At 38.5% G+C, this 14,659-nt stretch overlaps 1 protein-coding gene across 1 annotated transcript in view; it reads right to left on the minus strand.

Annotated features, from left to right (window-relative positions):
* Window positions 1-11,978: 11,978 nt before the first annotated feature.
* CHSY3 (chondroitin sulfate synthase 3) overlaps window positions 11,979-14,659 on the minus strand; it is a 265,713-nt gene continuing 263,032 nt past the window's right edge. Inside the window, exon 3 of the mRNA XM_025994981.2 lies at window positions 11,979-13,970. Coding sequence (XP_025850766.2) covers window positions 12,408-13,970 — 1,563 coding nt within the window. The 3' untranslated portion in view covers window positions 11,979-12,407. The remainder of the gene's footprint in view (window positions 13,971-14,659) is intronic.

Genomic DNA, 14,659 nt, shown 5'->3' on the forward strand with positions numbered 1-14,659 from the left:
AATCATATGGTGAAAAATTAATAGATTTATAAAAAACATATATGTATTGTCTACTGGAGTATAAATGATATTGTTCAGTTGTAAGATAATTTTAAACATATATTAATTAGATCTATCATTCCTTTATGTAAAAAGATTTTATTTTTTAGGTTATTGTATGAACTACTGGTTAAAATGCTAGATTTACCTGTGAGAAAGTGCCAAGTTATTTAGAGCACTTGAAAATTGCTAGAGTGGTAAAGCAACCAAGTAAACATGCTCTTCTGAGATTTAAGTTTCCCATGCTGAACGCTTTGTTTAATCAAAACTCTTGATTGACACATCCTCCAATCATGTCATTTGCAGCCTGCTAGCAACCCTTTGTCTCTGTGAGAGACTGACAGGCAACTTTATAAAAGGTGTTCTGTAAAGCGCTTTTTAAACTTACTTTCAATGAATATACCTCCCTTCTTCTTGAGGAAAAAAAAAAAAGCCTCAACTCTTGACCCTTTTCATGATTGTTCAGTACATCATTTTGTTTGTTTCAATTTGTCTGATATTGAGATTGAAATTTTGGGCTTTGAAAGAGAGTCAATGTTTCTTGCCCTAACTCTAATCTCCAGTTTTTAGGAGAGGAAGAAGATGAAGCAAATTTCTAAGCATATTGAGTGTATCATAGACTTAGAAGGGCCACGTGTTCTTTATAACTATTTCTTTTTTTTTTAAGAAAAGATTTTATTTATTTATTTGACACAGAGCACAAGCAAGCGGAGTAGCAGGCAGAGGGAGAGGGAGAAGCAGGCTTCCTGGTGATCCGGGAGCCTGATGCGGGGCTCGATCCCAGCACCCTGGAATCATTTGAGCAGAAGGCAGATGCTTAACTGGGCCACCCAGGCACCCCTCTTTATAATTATTTCCACTGAGAGGAAGCACAGAATTTCCCCTCCTAAGTGACTTGTTTGATCAACAATCAGAATGTGGCAGATTTCTAAAGTGAGGTTACAGGAAGCTTTCCAGACTCTGCCTTGGTCTCTCGGAACACTTGTTCTTGGACCCCTCGAACTGCCTCATAAGAAGCTAGCAATCCTGCAGCAACTGCATTTTAAGAAGCACTAGCCTCATGAAGAGGGCTCTGGAGGATGGGACACCACGTGGAGAGAGAGAGCCAAGAGCAGCACAGCTGCTGTCCATGAAGACACCATCTTGAATGTGGACCCTCCAGCCACAGCCATCCCAGCAGATGCCATGGGTATTTGCTGAGCCCTTCCTGTATTCCTGGTCAGCAAAATCAATAACAATAAAAAAATGTTTGCTCTAAGCCACAAGAGCTGTTGGGAGTAGCTGGTTATGTAGCAATAGTTAATCAGAACAAATGAGAATCTACTGAAAACTTCAGATATATTTCTAGGGTCAATCTTGCCTTCTCTTTGAGCTTCAGTAGAGCATTTGGATAAATAACAAAATAATTATTAAATTATCAAGGCCAGAAATTTGCATGTCCCAGAGAATGTTAAACTAAAAAGCACCTTTTGATTACAGAAATAATAGCAGTAACTAAAAATTGATATTCTTCACACCTATCTTTAATTTTTGTCCAAGCAATGATAAAGTGTCAACATTTCTAACTACCTAAAAATTTCTGCAGAACAGTTTGTGCCTTTTTGACCTGGTTTAGAATTGATGAGAGAAGAGGATGTCAAGTTCATAAAAATGACAAATGCTTCTGTCATTAGCAGATGCATTAATCTCCGCAGGATAAAACCTTTCATTTGAAACATAAGTTAGATAAAAATCTGATGCTGAAATTTCATCCAATTGAAAATAAGCCTTTAATATCTAAACATTCATTTGGGATGAAATTGTTTTGTGCTGTTTTACTCATAAGCATAGACATTTAACTTTAAAAAAGTCACATTTCTGCATAGACAATAAAATTCCCAGTGAATGCAAAGTAAACCATGAGAGAAGGATACCTGTTACAAGTGAGCATTATTTTCTTCCAGAGAAAGTTTCTAAGTTTTCTAGACAAAAACATTAAGGTCACTTTCGATTTTTACCTTTTTTAAAAAGTATTTTATTGCTTCTTTTAGTCTTCTGAGTCAATATAAAAGTGGGGCTTCAAAAATCTAATTTCATAATTATTGACAGGTAAAAGAATGAGAAGGGGAGAAGCTCATTCGCCCTGGTCATCAAGGACTAACAGAAGATGAAGCATTTTGAAACAGGGGCCTGGGGGAAGGTATGGTTATTTTGGGACCTCAATAGAAAACCAGTTGATGGCTCCAGACACTGCCATGTCACGTTATATGCTGTCACATCACTAAGAGGTGATCTTACAAGTGAGTACCCTGGAGTTTCAGGAGACACTGTTTCATGAATATTGTCATGTTTCTTTGTGGTCAGAGCTTTCCGAGCAGACATGTCAGCACCCAGAGTCAAAGGATGAAAGAATGGCACACACACCATGGAAGTTAAACTGAGATACTTCAGAAAGATTTACAGATTTTTCGCCCCTGAAATAAGAGTCTAGGTTGCAAGGGCAATGGTTCTAGAGACTTTTCCTCAAAGAGAATTTGTTTCTGTAGGAAAGATAAGCTCTGTCTTTCTCCTTAGTGGAGGATGGACAGCCCTGCCAAGCAATTTATGAAAGCTCTGAGATCCATCATTTCAGAGTTCATCTTTGGTGATACTAACCTCTACCCCTTGCATACACCAGGTACATCTAGCTTTCATGGCCTGTCGGGGAAACCAATGCAAGATGTCCTGTAAGTAAATAATCAAAATGTTCTCTAAGCCAGATACCTTGTGTCTTCTGCCAGGGTAAAATCCCTCACCCCTGTAGTAAAAGCTATGTTTGGAGCTTGGAGCTCCCTGAGTCTACTTAATCAGGTTTCTATTCTTATTCTTTTTCTATCATTTCTGAAAAATAAAATATGTTGGAAAAGGCAGTAGTATTTGTTGGAAAGATTATTAAAGACAAAAATTAAACATTTTAAAAATAAAATTGCATGCAATTTTAGCTAGACCCCCATACTCTGTGCGGGACCTCAATTAGATCTCAAGGGCAGAAACGGTCACCAGTGAAGTGGAAAATGATTTCTCCTACTTACATGAAATGGCTAAGATTATTGGGGATGAGGTGTGGGTTTTGCCAATTTCACATCTCTAATCTTGGCACAGGACCTTGTGTTCGCTAGTTTTGATAGACTTGAATGGAAGTAAAGCAGTAGTTTGCAGTAGTTTGTCCCAATACATAGTTTGAACTTGTGTGGTTTCTGGGACCACAGACTCATCCCCAAACCTCACAGAGTCAATGTAATGATGAGGCCAAAATAAAATAACCTGTAATCTAACCATATTTAACACATCCATCACAAAGCCATGTTGTCATGATGGAAGAATAATGGTCTGCATGGAGGCTAGAATAGGAGCAAGAATAAGTGGCATTTCTTACAGTACCTCCATCACTTCAGGGAGACTGCCAGAGTTTCCTGAGCTGCTTGGTAATTACTTGCCTACAGTTAAGAAGCCAGAAGTGATCTGGAGTTACTAAAGGTCAAGGTGAAAGTTAGACCTCAAATAGTTCGCCTTTTGTATAACCCAATTCTGTCTTATTTATACTTACATGTGTGATGGATAAAACATATAAATTAGCCATTAGTCATTAGTTGTGGCTAGTCACTTTTCCAATACCATAAAAGTTGCTGCCTTCATGTACTGCTTCTCCAGTTTAGTTGCAAAGCACCCATATACTTACAAAGTTCAAATTGTTCAGTTAAAATAAACAGTCTGCATAATTGGAGTGAGTTCGAGGCACTGCAAATTTCTGATTCTTTTTATTCCCTTTTGTCTTTTTAGCTTGATTATTAGTCACTTATGCACATTCATAAGAATGCAGTTTTTAAATGACTGCTTTTGCATAGAAGGCAGGATTTTAGTTTGCCCCTGTTGATATTGTTTTATAAAATATGATTTAATAAGTTCCAAAGGTGAAATAGTCCAAAATACTCTGCTCTCTAAAAAATGGCCATACCTTCACTCTGATACTAGATAGTTTATTCTAACAGCACTATGACCGAAGAAGGAAAATAGTAATGTGTACTGTGAATGGTCTGCAATTTCCTATACCCATGGAAGGGTGAGTACAGCCACCCTTGTGGGATAAAGGCTTGTGGTCCAGGGAGGCTCTTGCTTTAGTCCTTTGATGCTTATACCCCAGAGTTTGATGGCTTAAAGTCATCATCTGTTTCCATTAACTCCAAACCTGTGCTTACTAGACACCTTTTTTCCTGAATTTTGCTTCTAGAAAGGCTTTGAATATTGAAAAGATAATAATGAGGCCAGCCAATATGTCTTTGTAAATTAATCAGCACTGTTATCTTTGTTTGAGGAGTCACTGGAATTCTGTACCTTATAAGATTTGGTAACACAGATCAATCAATCTCAAAATCTGCTCAAAACCCCTTGATGAGGTGGACCCCTGAGTTGACAGGGGTCACTCTTGGACCTCAGAGCTGTTCAGATTGCACAGAAGTGTAGACCCTCTTAAACCACAGTCTTTGATCTGAAACTTCAAACAGAGGAGAGATTTGAGAGCATGGATTAGGTCATAGTACAGTGATACCCAGAGACATACATGGTTTACTTTCATAATCTGGAAATAAAAACAATTTTTATTTTTAAAAGATTTTATTTATTTATTCATGAGACACACACACACACACAGAGAGAGAGAGAGAGAGAGAGAGAGAGAGACAGAGGCAGAGACATAGGCAGAGGGAGAAGCAGGCTCCACGCAGGGAGCCCGACGTGGGACTCGATCCCAGGTCTCCAGGATCATGGCCTGGGCTGAAGGCGGCACTAAACCACTGAGCCACCCAGGTTGCCCATAGAAATAAAAACAATTTTTAAAGGGAAGAACCGCCATAATAGTATCGTTGCGATATCCTGAAAAACTCTTTTAACTTGGGGTTGGTTTTTTTGTGTTTTGCTATTATTATAAAGAGGAAGTATTCCACCTCACCGCCCCCCCTCCAATGCCCTGTTTTGCGAGGTACTTAACAAATATTCAGCTTATGTTAGAAGATGAAAAATTTGCTGGTGGATGGGCAAAGGAGTAAAAGGGATAAAATGATGCATGACACTGAATACAATGAAGGTGGAAACCCACAGAGCTAAAATAAATGAAAAAGGTTCATTAAGGATGAAGAGTAATTATAGGGGTAGAGAAGATGGAAATGGAGAGAAGCCTGAGTAATTCATATAAGCAATGATCACTAAGTCAGGGTCATGCTCTCAGCACTGAGATCTCTGAGCCAGAGAGCATGAATTCAGCTAGGCCCTCTTCTAAAGCCTGGGTGCATAGTATTGAGCAAGACAGTGATGGCTCTTGCTCTCGTGGAGCATATTATTTAGAGAGGAAGAAGATAAGGATAGAGATATATAAAAAAGGAAATCATGAAAATACCCGATTCACGCAAACAGAATATACCAGACAAAGGTATATGAAATGCTTTTTCAGAATAATGATTATCTGATGATGATAAAGAGAGAGGTCAAGGAAAATAACTTCGAGGGGATGGCAGAGATTACTATTTAAGATTGGTGGTTAGGAAATTTCCAGAGAGGACCGTTGTGGTGAGCCTGAAGTAAAAAAGGGAATAAGCCATGAGATGATCTCAAAAGACAAGTTGTTCAAGTTCAGGGGGCAAGCAGGGCAGAGGCCTAAGTGTGAGAGTGAGTTTGACATGCTTAAAAATCTGAGCAGAGGGCAGCCCCGGGTGGCTCAGGGGTTTAGCGCCACCTGCAGCTCAGGGTGTGATCCTGGAGACCCAGGATTGAGTCCCCTGTCGGGCTCCCTGCATGGAGCCTGCTTCTCCCTCTGCCTGTGTGTCTGCCTCTCTCTCTGTCTCTCATGAATAAATAAATAAAATCTAAAAAAAAAAAAAATCTGAGCAGAGGCCAGTATGATGGGAACAGAAAGCAATAGGGTGTGAGTGAGGAGACAGCTGACTGGCAGGAGGAGAGTGGGGGGGGGCACCAGGGCCAGCCATGGTGCCGAGGTAAGGAGTTTAGGTTTTATTCTAAGTAAGCTTGGAAAACTTGGAGTTTTAAGAAGAGAAGTAACAATGAAGATACATACATAAGCAAAATTTTGCTTATTTTTGGAGTTTATAACATACTAACTCAACCAACCACAACTTGGGTCTTCAAAAGTCAGTGTGGAATCTTATCCAAATGGAGACTAAATATCTTTAAATACTATTTTAAAACAAAGATGGATCTGGACATTTCTAAAGCACTTTCTAGTTTTCAAAAACCACATTTACAAAATGAATCTCTCTGAAGCCTTTTGGCTCATCTGTAAAATGGGGAATGGTACTTACTTCAGAGTTGATGAAGCTCAAAGGAGATGTCTTCCAGGTAGCAATGCAGAGTAACACTAAATGAACAAGACTGGGTTGCTGTCATAATAATAGGTCATTATTATTTATTATTTATAATAAATATTAAAATGTTTATTATATTTTTATATAATAAAAAGTCAAATCACTTTGACTTTTCCCCTTCCTTATCAAAAATGGCTTCCTGTATGAAGTGACAAATGTCAGAAGTGTTTGGAGGCAAAGGGACCCTTTTCTAAATCAACTGCACTGCCTAAGAGTCAGGGGTAAAAGAAAGGATGGGTGATTGTGAGCAGTAACAGTTTCTTTCCCTTCTGAGCTCTGAGTCTTCGCCTTCTTAGAAGAATTCTGCTTGTCTTACATAGAAAATGAAAATATGAATATTATTGATATTGGGGAAACATATTGATAACTCTATAAATCATGTAATTATTTGATATTCTTAAATTCTATATAACAACGGATGACCAGAAAAATACGATGATTTATGCAAATTGATATATTTCATTATAAATTTAGTTTGCAAAGGCAGAATAAGTTTTGATATTAAGATTTATTCATAAAATCTCTTTTAACTGAATGAATAATTGGCTCAGTAAATATTTTGATGCAATGCTTTTTGCATTAAAGCACAAACTGCATTTAATATTGGAGAGATTAATTGAGAAATAGGAAGTACTTGGAGGGCATCAAAGAGTTCCAAATTCTTTCAGTTACTAATCCAAATATGCAAGGGGCTTTGTAAAATTCATGCCCTTGAGATTCCAATTGGCTAACAAGGGGGAGAAATAAATTCCGGTGGACTTTAAATAGACCAGGGTTGCTCTTGAAAAAGAGCTGAAACATGTATGTTAACTTCAGCCTTCAAGCTCATGATTTATACAATTGTAACTTCTCAAAACCAATACTAGAGACCTGTAGTCTAAAGCTTATATAGTTCATATCAAGTAGTTCCTAAGTAGGGGAGACAGGGAAGAAGCCACCAGCAAAGAAAGTAAAGCAAAACATTAAAAAGCAAAGTAGGTTATCAGCATGTTAGAATGGCAGGAAAACTAGGAGGCAAGTGAAAAAAATAATTCAAGGATACACACTGCACTGGTTTCTCCCTCCCCCATTTTCGTGCTATTATGCCTCTAACATTTTACTTAACTACCTATCAAGGCTTTTCTTCTAGAAAGAGGCTTTGGAGCCACTTCGGTGGGTTATGGGAGGGAAGGGGAAATAAACTGGAGGCTGATTGTAGTGACGGAATAGTTAACAGATTATCTACAGAATGCTATTAATCCTAATGCTGTGGTATTTATTTTCACTTTTATATGAACTTCTGGCCTTGAGTTGTCTTTGATGCCAAGTTGAACAACTGGTCCCATAATCAAGACATAAGAATCAAGACAGGCTCCTATTTCTGTATTTGAAATTCACCTACAGATCTAGGATTCTGTTCGGCCTATACATATCCTCCCCACTTGCATAAAATAAGGACATGTGATGTTTCTGGGAATTTAGGGGATAGGAGTTGGGAAAGATCTGATAAGGAAATGGACAGCAGCTCTGTAGGAGGCCTGAGTGTAGCAACAGGTTTGCTTTCAGGTGATGCGTATTTCAGTTGTAAGAGTTCTACCTGAGAGCACTGTTCTTAAGTTCTCAATAAATATGTGCTAACTAGTTAGCATTACAGATTAGAGCAAGGATTGCAGGAAAAGAAAAACTTTTTATTTTTTTTTTCTGTTGACTCTCTTTTTATATAATAGGTCCATTTTATATAAATTTTTACCCTCCCATTCTTATACCCACCAATTCCATCAGAATTGATCCTATAATGACTGAAGTTGGTAATGGAAAAGCAAGTGTGTATACCTGTGCTCGATGGAGAATAAAAACCCAGTATCTCTGCTTTTTAAATCAACCTACAGACATTAATACATATTGATCAAAATCGAATGAAATAAAATCCTTCACGGAAGAGAATTCTAAATATGGCATAGCCCTTGGCAGCTTCTGACATGAGAAAGGTAGAGGGAAACAGACAATTGGACGTCAAATTGAAGGCAATACTAGAAAATTCTGGCATCTTTGTGCCAGCGCCAGGTGGTTTGCTGCTTGCTGCAGATGTGACTGTGTCGCCGCCTGGGGGCATGAATCACCACTGAAGGAAGTCTCATCATCCCCACCATCTGTCAAAGCTACATTGGCAGTGCAGCTGGCGCCTGAGCGAGGCTGGGGGGCACAGGGAGGCAGAGTTGCACTGGCATCTATTCTGGATCCCCCAGTCTGCCTCTATTGTTGCTGCTGCTCAAACACTGAGGATCTAGAAGGCTTCTGGACTCAGCACGTACTCTATGTTTGACAATGATTAGGATGCTAATAAAAGCGGAGATGGGAAAACAGACAAGTCAGCAGCACTATGAAGTGATAATAGATATCTTTACTGTCCCTCAGGACGCTGTTTTGCCCATGTGCTTTGTAATCTCCATAATCACAGACTACTTCCTGAAGAGATATGCCTTCAATAAACAAGCACAAATGAGAGCTCAAGCGCACAATTCCCCAGATTATCAGCAGTGTCCTCTCAGAGAGATCACTAGGGTAAGAACATAGGTTCCCAGGGCTTGCAGGAGACTTGTTGTGACTCAGAAAGCAGCATGGGGGAGTTTGGAAAGAAAGGGAGCTCTGCCACAGAATTCAAGCATGTGGATGCCTTCTTTCTCCTACATAAATCTCATCAGTATGGCCAAGAGCTACAGCTATTTTACTGGTTCTTTGAGATTCAGCTAGGTATATTTCATCTGCTTAAAAATATTTTCTGTTGGGTAGAGAGAAGTAAAGAGGGATGACACCAGTCTCTTTCTAGGTCCACGTCTAGCTTTGGCCATTCCCTAACTCTGTCCCAGGTGAGGCCTCACCAGGCCTGGTGAGCTGAGCCATTAGAAAGGAGCCTCATCTTTTGGGTCCTCCTATTGGAAGAAGGAACTGCCCAGGATTAATGTGAAAATACAACCATGTGAAATTCCAGAAATGTGGTTGCTGACTGGAGATAGATGGGCTCCACTTTCCTTATGCTAAAAACAGTGGGGCTTTATAGTTTACCCCTCTAGTGAGCATTTATTCTCTTGTTTGGACTATTGGTCCACACACTTGGGTATTTTATTCCTATAGTTCCCCATCTATCACAAGGCACCATAGATTCAACTCTTAGATTCAGAAATATCTCAGCTCTGGCAAAGTTGCTTTAGGCCAAGTCTGTATGGGTCAAATGATATAAACAGTCAAGCAATTACATGGTGGTACTAATTGTGGACAGCTTCTGTACTCAGCTGGCTGAAGCCACTAAGATAAGGGCTGCCGCTGGCATCAGGAATGCAGAGTGTATGTTGTGCTGGCGGATGTCCAGTGACTTGTGAGAAAGCAGATACAAGAAACCTTTCTCCACAACATTGCTGCACAGAGGGAGCAAGCCAAGTGGTGGAAGACAGATTAAAAGCCTAAAGAGGCTCTAATGGAGTAAAACATCAGGCAATTGAGCACAGCTCAGAATGAGCATACAGCAGAATAAACTGGATGGGGGATCACACATGTTTAAGGAATCAGCTAGACCGCTGCCACTGTCTTCTCCAGCACCCAAACAGTGGAGAGGCCTTGGGTTACAGTGGAAAGGCAGTTGCTTCTGATTCAGATAACAGTTAGCTTAAATCTCAACTAGAGTATGCCAAGAGTGTGAACCCGGGACACATTACTTCATCATTCATGGCCTCAGTTTCTGTGTCTGTCAAATGAAGAAAATAATATCAATGTTCTGAGAGCTGTTGTGAGAATTACACAACAATGCAAGTAAAATGCACAGGATGGTAGTGAATGGACAGAAGATGATCAATAAGATGGAATTATTACTAGAGTGACACTTCAATAGAACATCCACAGGCATTTAAATAAGGTAACTGCAAGAACATACATATATGATGCTTCAGGTTGGATTCATGTTGTATTACCCTTCAGCCTTACAGGGATTTTAAATAATAGACACTGCATAGACAGGAAAACACTCTCAATTTCACTAGTATAATTCCAATAAATTTTCAGTCAGGAAATATTGCAGTGCCTGAAAAAAAATGATAGGAAAGCTTAATGCAGAATTATAAAATATAACTTAAAAATGCACTTACATTAGTTTAAGGGCAGCATGCAGGTATGAAATTAAGTTCAGATGACCTTGTTTCATTGGTAAAATTTCCCGAGTATTACGGGGAATGCCACTTCATCCCTAGGTAGTTGCCTCAAGACTCGGGCTGTTTTTCAGCTCTCTTAAGGTAAAGAAAAGAGCAGCCTGCCATTTTTTTCTTCATTAATGAGATCATTAATAATTATTAGTTTGCAGTAGATCTTCCCAAATGACTATCTTTACTGCATGCTAATATATTCAGGAAAAAAAAACTGTTAAAAGAGGTAAACCACATAATGTAGGAAAATAAACTATTAACGTAAAGGTTTATGAAGGCTGAGAAAATGTTAGAGCAGAGATCAATTCTGAATTGCTGGCCCTGTCAAGATTTTTAATGCCTAAAAGTGCCATCAATTCCTTTCTAATGAATGTGACATTATTAAGATTATATGTTATAGTCAGGAAGAGTGTCATATTTGCCACAACATTAAGCAATGTTATTTTTTCTTTGAGGCTCCCCAAATGTCCTCACTAAAAGACTGTCTTGTTACCCTGTACAAAACTCATCACTAAGGCAAATGTTCTATGGCCTCCTGACATTCAGTTCCAAATAATGGTAGCAATTTCCAAAAACAACCTTCAAGTCAACTTTAATGCAAATTTTAGTCCTGTTATATGAAAAAAGAAAATCAAAGTTCTGAGCAGTATGTACAATCTGCTACATTTTGTGAAAACACAAATTAACCCAAATTAAAGGCAGTTTCTGACCTGTTCTTGGTTGAGTTTGATCACAAAGCTGAAGAGACTGAGGAGGAATGTTTCTCCTGGAATGTAAAGTTTTGACTAAAGAAACTACTCGTTTTCATCAGTTGTGACAGCCAGGATTTAAATCATAATAATACAAACAGTATGCCCATAATCCCTTATGGACTCTTTCAAGTCTGTGGAGCAAGCACATTTTGATGAGTATGACTGCCAAGAAATACATCGGGTATGATTGAAAGGAAACAACACAACCTCTTCAGGGTTTTTGAAAAAGATTACTGTTATACCTGTGTTTTATTATAAATCACCAGGTTCTGTCATATTTTCTCTTCTTGCCAGCAAATGAAGGACATTGTTTCATAAAGCTTCTAAAATGTACATGAATATTTAATTAAATCATATTTCCTTGAGAAAATAAAGTTCGTTCGCATTTATAGCAGACAGTTGTGAGGAGTACATAATTGTCAGAAGACCAGGGTAGCCAGTACCGGTTGCCTGTGGAACAGAACTCCTCAATTTTTAAAACTTTTTTTTAAAAAATAAACATACAATCATAAGTGTTCATTTACGTTAAAAATTCTAAAGATGAAGAAAATTATTGTCTATATATTTAAGTCCTTGTATAAATTACAAAACTCAAGTTTATGTTACAGAGTCCCTTCCCCATAGGAAGCATAAAGCACTTTTGTGGTACCTTTCACCAGTAAATATTTGCATCACATTGAATTTAACAAACAAAATAAAAGTCGATATTGCATCTTTAAGCCCCAAGAGAACATTCTTCTAAGCTGTCTCTTATGATGAATGAGCTTCAAAAGTCATTTGATTGCCATGATTTAACTCAATCTCAAACAAAGATAGATAAAAAGTATACATAATTGACTTCAGTAGAAATCTGAAATATCAGTGAACTGCAGACTCTTCTTGCTTGAGGTCAACACTCTTTGGAAGACAACCAAGAGTAGTTTAAGACCAGGATAACAAAATAAAATTATAACAATAATAATTATAATAATAAAAATAACAATAATAAAATAAAAATAACAACAACCAACAATGAGGTAAACTCCCCTTTAAAAAGGCAATATGTGTTGCCTGGACTGTCAGGAGAGAGTTCGATTATACCTGACACCCAAATGTTTTTCTAACCAGAGTTCAGCCAGTTGCATGGTTGAGGCAAAAGTACTTGCCTTGGATCCTAAGCACATTTTATACTGCTTAGGATCCAAGTTAGGGTCACAATGAACTGGGTGGAAAATATGCACCACTCCCACTTCTTGGCTTCTGAAAGGCCTTAAGCCAGATAGAATGACTTTATTATAGAGATCTACATCTTCCAGTCCCCAGCCTTGTATTGAGGTATCAAATCCACCTGCCCCCAGAAGATCACTTTTATAAATACAGGTAATTCCATATCCATAGTCTCTCCAAAATCCTGTCTTCTTTGAGAAGACAAAGTCATCATCAGTGGGAGGATTTCCCCCATTGGTTACCTTTGGGTCATACTGGCTAAAGATGATGGGATAGTACACCTGTTGTCCCTGAATAGTATTGTCTCTACATCGTTGGAGAAAGTCTCCTCTGAAGATCAAGTCAACATCACAAAATAGCAGCAAAGTATCATTGTCAAACTGGGAAGAAGCCATTTCAAGACCAAGACCTCTGGAAAACTCTCCCTTCATGGGGATCAAGGTCATTTCTGCATTAGGGTACCTGTTTTGATATTCTTTGATCAGCTCAATATGCTTGTTGGAATCTTGGCCAGAATCCCTACTGAAAAGGGTGATGACCAGCTTTACGTTCTGCTTTGGAATAAGACAAGTTTTTTCAAAGTTGTCCATGAATCTCAAGAAAATGTCGTACCTTCCAACAAGAGGAACAAGAATGTGTATCTTCTTTTCATGGTGCCCTTCCATTTCTTTGGCACCCTGAAAAGAAGACAGTATCTTTAAGGAATTAGATATAAAGGAGAATGACTGAGTGTCACTGTTAATACTCTCCACAAGACTGTTGACATCTAGCTCTTCAGTTTCTCTGAAGAAAGGCTTGCTGAACAACTGCTGAAGATAGGCATGACGTCTCACTGGCACGGTTAGTTTCCTCCCCTTGTGTCTTTTATATAAGAGGAGTAAATCCAAAATGTACTCCACTCCATGCATGGGATCAACCCTGCGGTAGCCATACTGAATTTCCTTGAAGTCAATGAGCCGTCCTCTACTTTTGGCATTTTCATTGATCATCTCCATCACCTGTAGGACAGTGTCATCCAGTGCTGTTCTGAGGATGCTGTTGATGTTCTGCCGAGGAGGCTGGTTCTCAGATGCTGAGTAAAGGAGTTTTCCCATTAGGAACTCCCATTCTATCACTTCATCTCTATCCCGAGGCTGGAAGTGGTTGAAAGAAGGCATCACTCCCAGCTGCTGGTCCTCTTTGCTCACTTCACTATTACTGAGCTTACTCATCAAAGCACTCTCCCGGTGGAGCTGGATAGTGCGGTAGCGAAGTTCAGAAATTTTGCGGCTGAGCATGTAATTATGAAGCCTGTATTGGTAGGCTGGCCGTTTGTTAGGGTGGAGTGTTATGGCTGCATGGATTTTGCTATTGTGAAGGTCTTGGATGTAACCCTTCCGATTGTGTTCATAATTTTCATGGAACAGTTGCTGCATCTGAAAAGTAAGAGAAATCAAGATATTAGAATAAATTTAAAAAGAAATAAAGCAATAAATGAAAGCATTTAAATGAAAATACTTAATAGAAATTCATTATATGATATTTCCTAACAAAAATGACTTGTAAAATTGGCATTTAAAATAAATGAAAATAGTCTTAAAATGTTAAATTCATATGCTTAAACACTGCAAACCAACCTCCTGTAATACACAAATACTTCACAGTAACCTCCAGCATATATTTTGAAGAATCTTTATCCCTCTATTCCTTTTGAAATCAACCCAAAATATAAAAAAATAAGAATTGAATATACTCCAAATCCCATAAGGGATCATTGCAAGGGAGAGGCAGGGTGGATAGAGCATGGGTTTCCCAAAATAGAGGCTTTACTCTGCTGTATAGCTTGGAATGACAGACCCAGTGAAGACGTAAGTTTTATTGAGCATTCTGATATGCAATCTTTACAGAGTAAGTACGTGTTAAGGTAAGGTAGAACAGAAATTATATTGATCAACACTACTTATCTAAAGGATCATGTCTGAAATTAGACATGCTTGACATCCTTATGAGCCAGAAACTTTCTCTACTAGTCTAGACCAAGTTCATTATCTCAGGTAGAAACAGAATGAGGAAAAATGGAGAGTTATGAGATCACATTTCAAAGAAAAGGCCAGCTGACTCTTCC

This window comes from Vulpes vulpes, chromosome 12, assembly GCF_048418805.1.
Source record: "Vulpes vulpes isolate BD-2025 chromosome 12, VulVul3, whole genome shotgun sequence".
Classification (NCBI taxonomy): Eukaryota; Metazoa; Chordata; class Mammalia; order Carnivora; family Canidae; genus Vulpes; species Vulpes vulpes.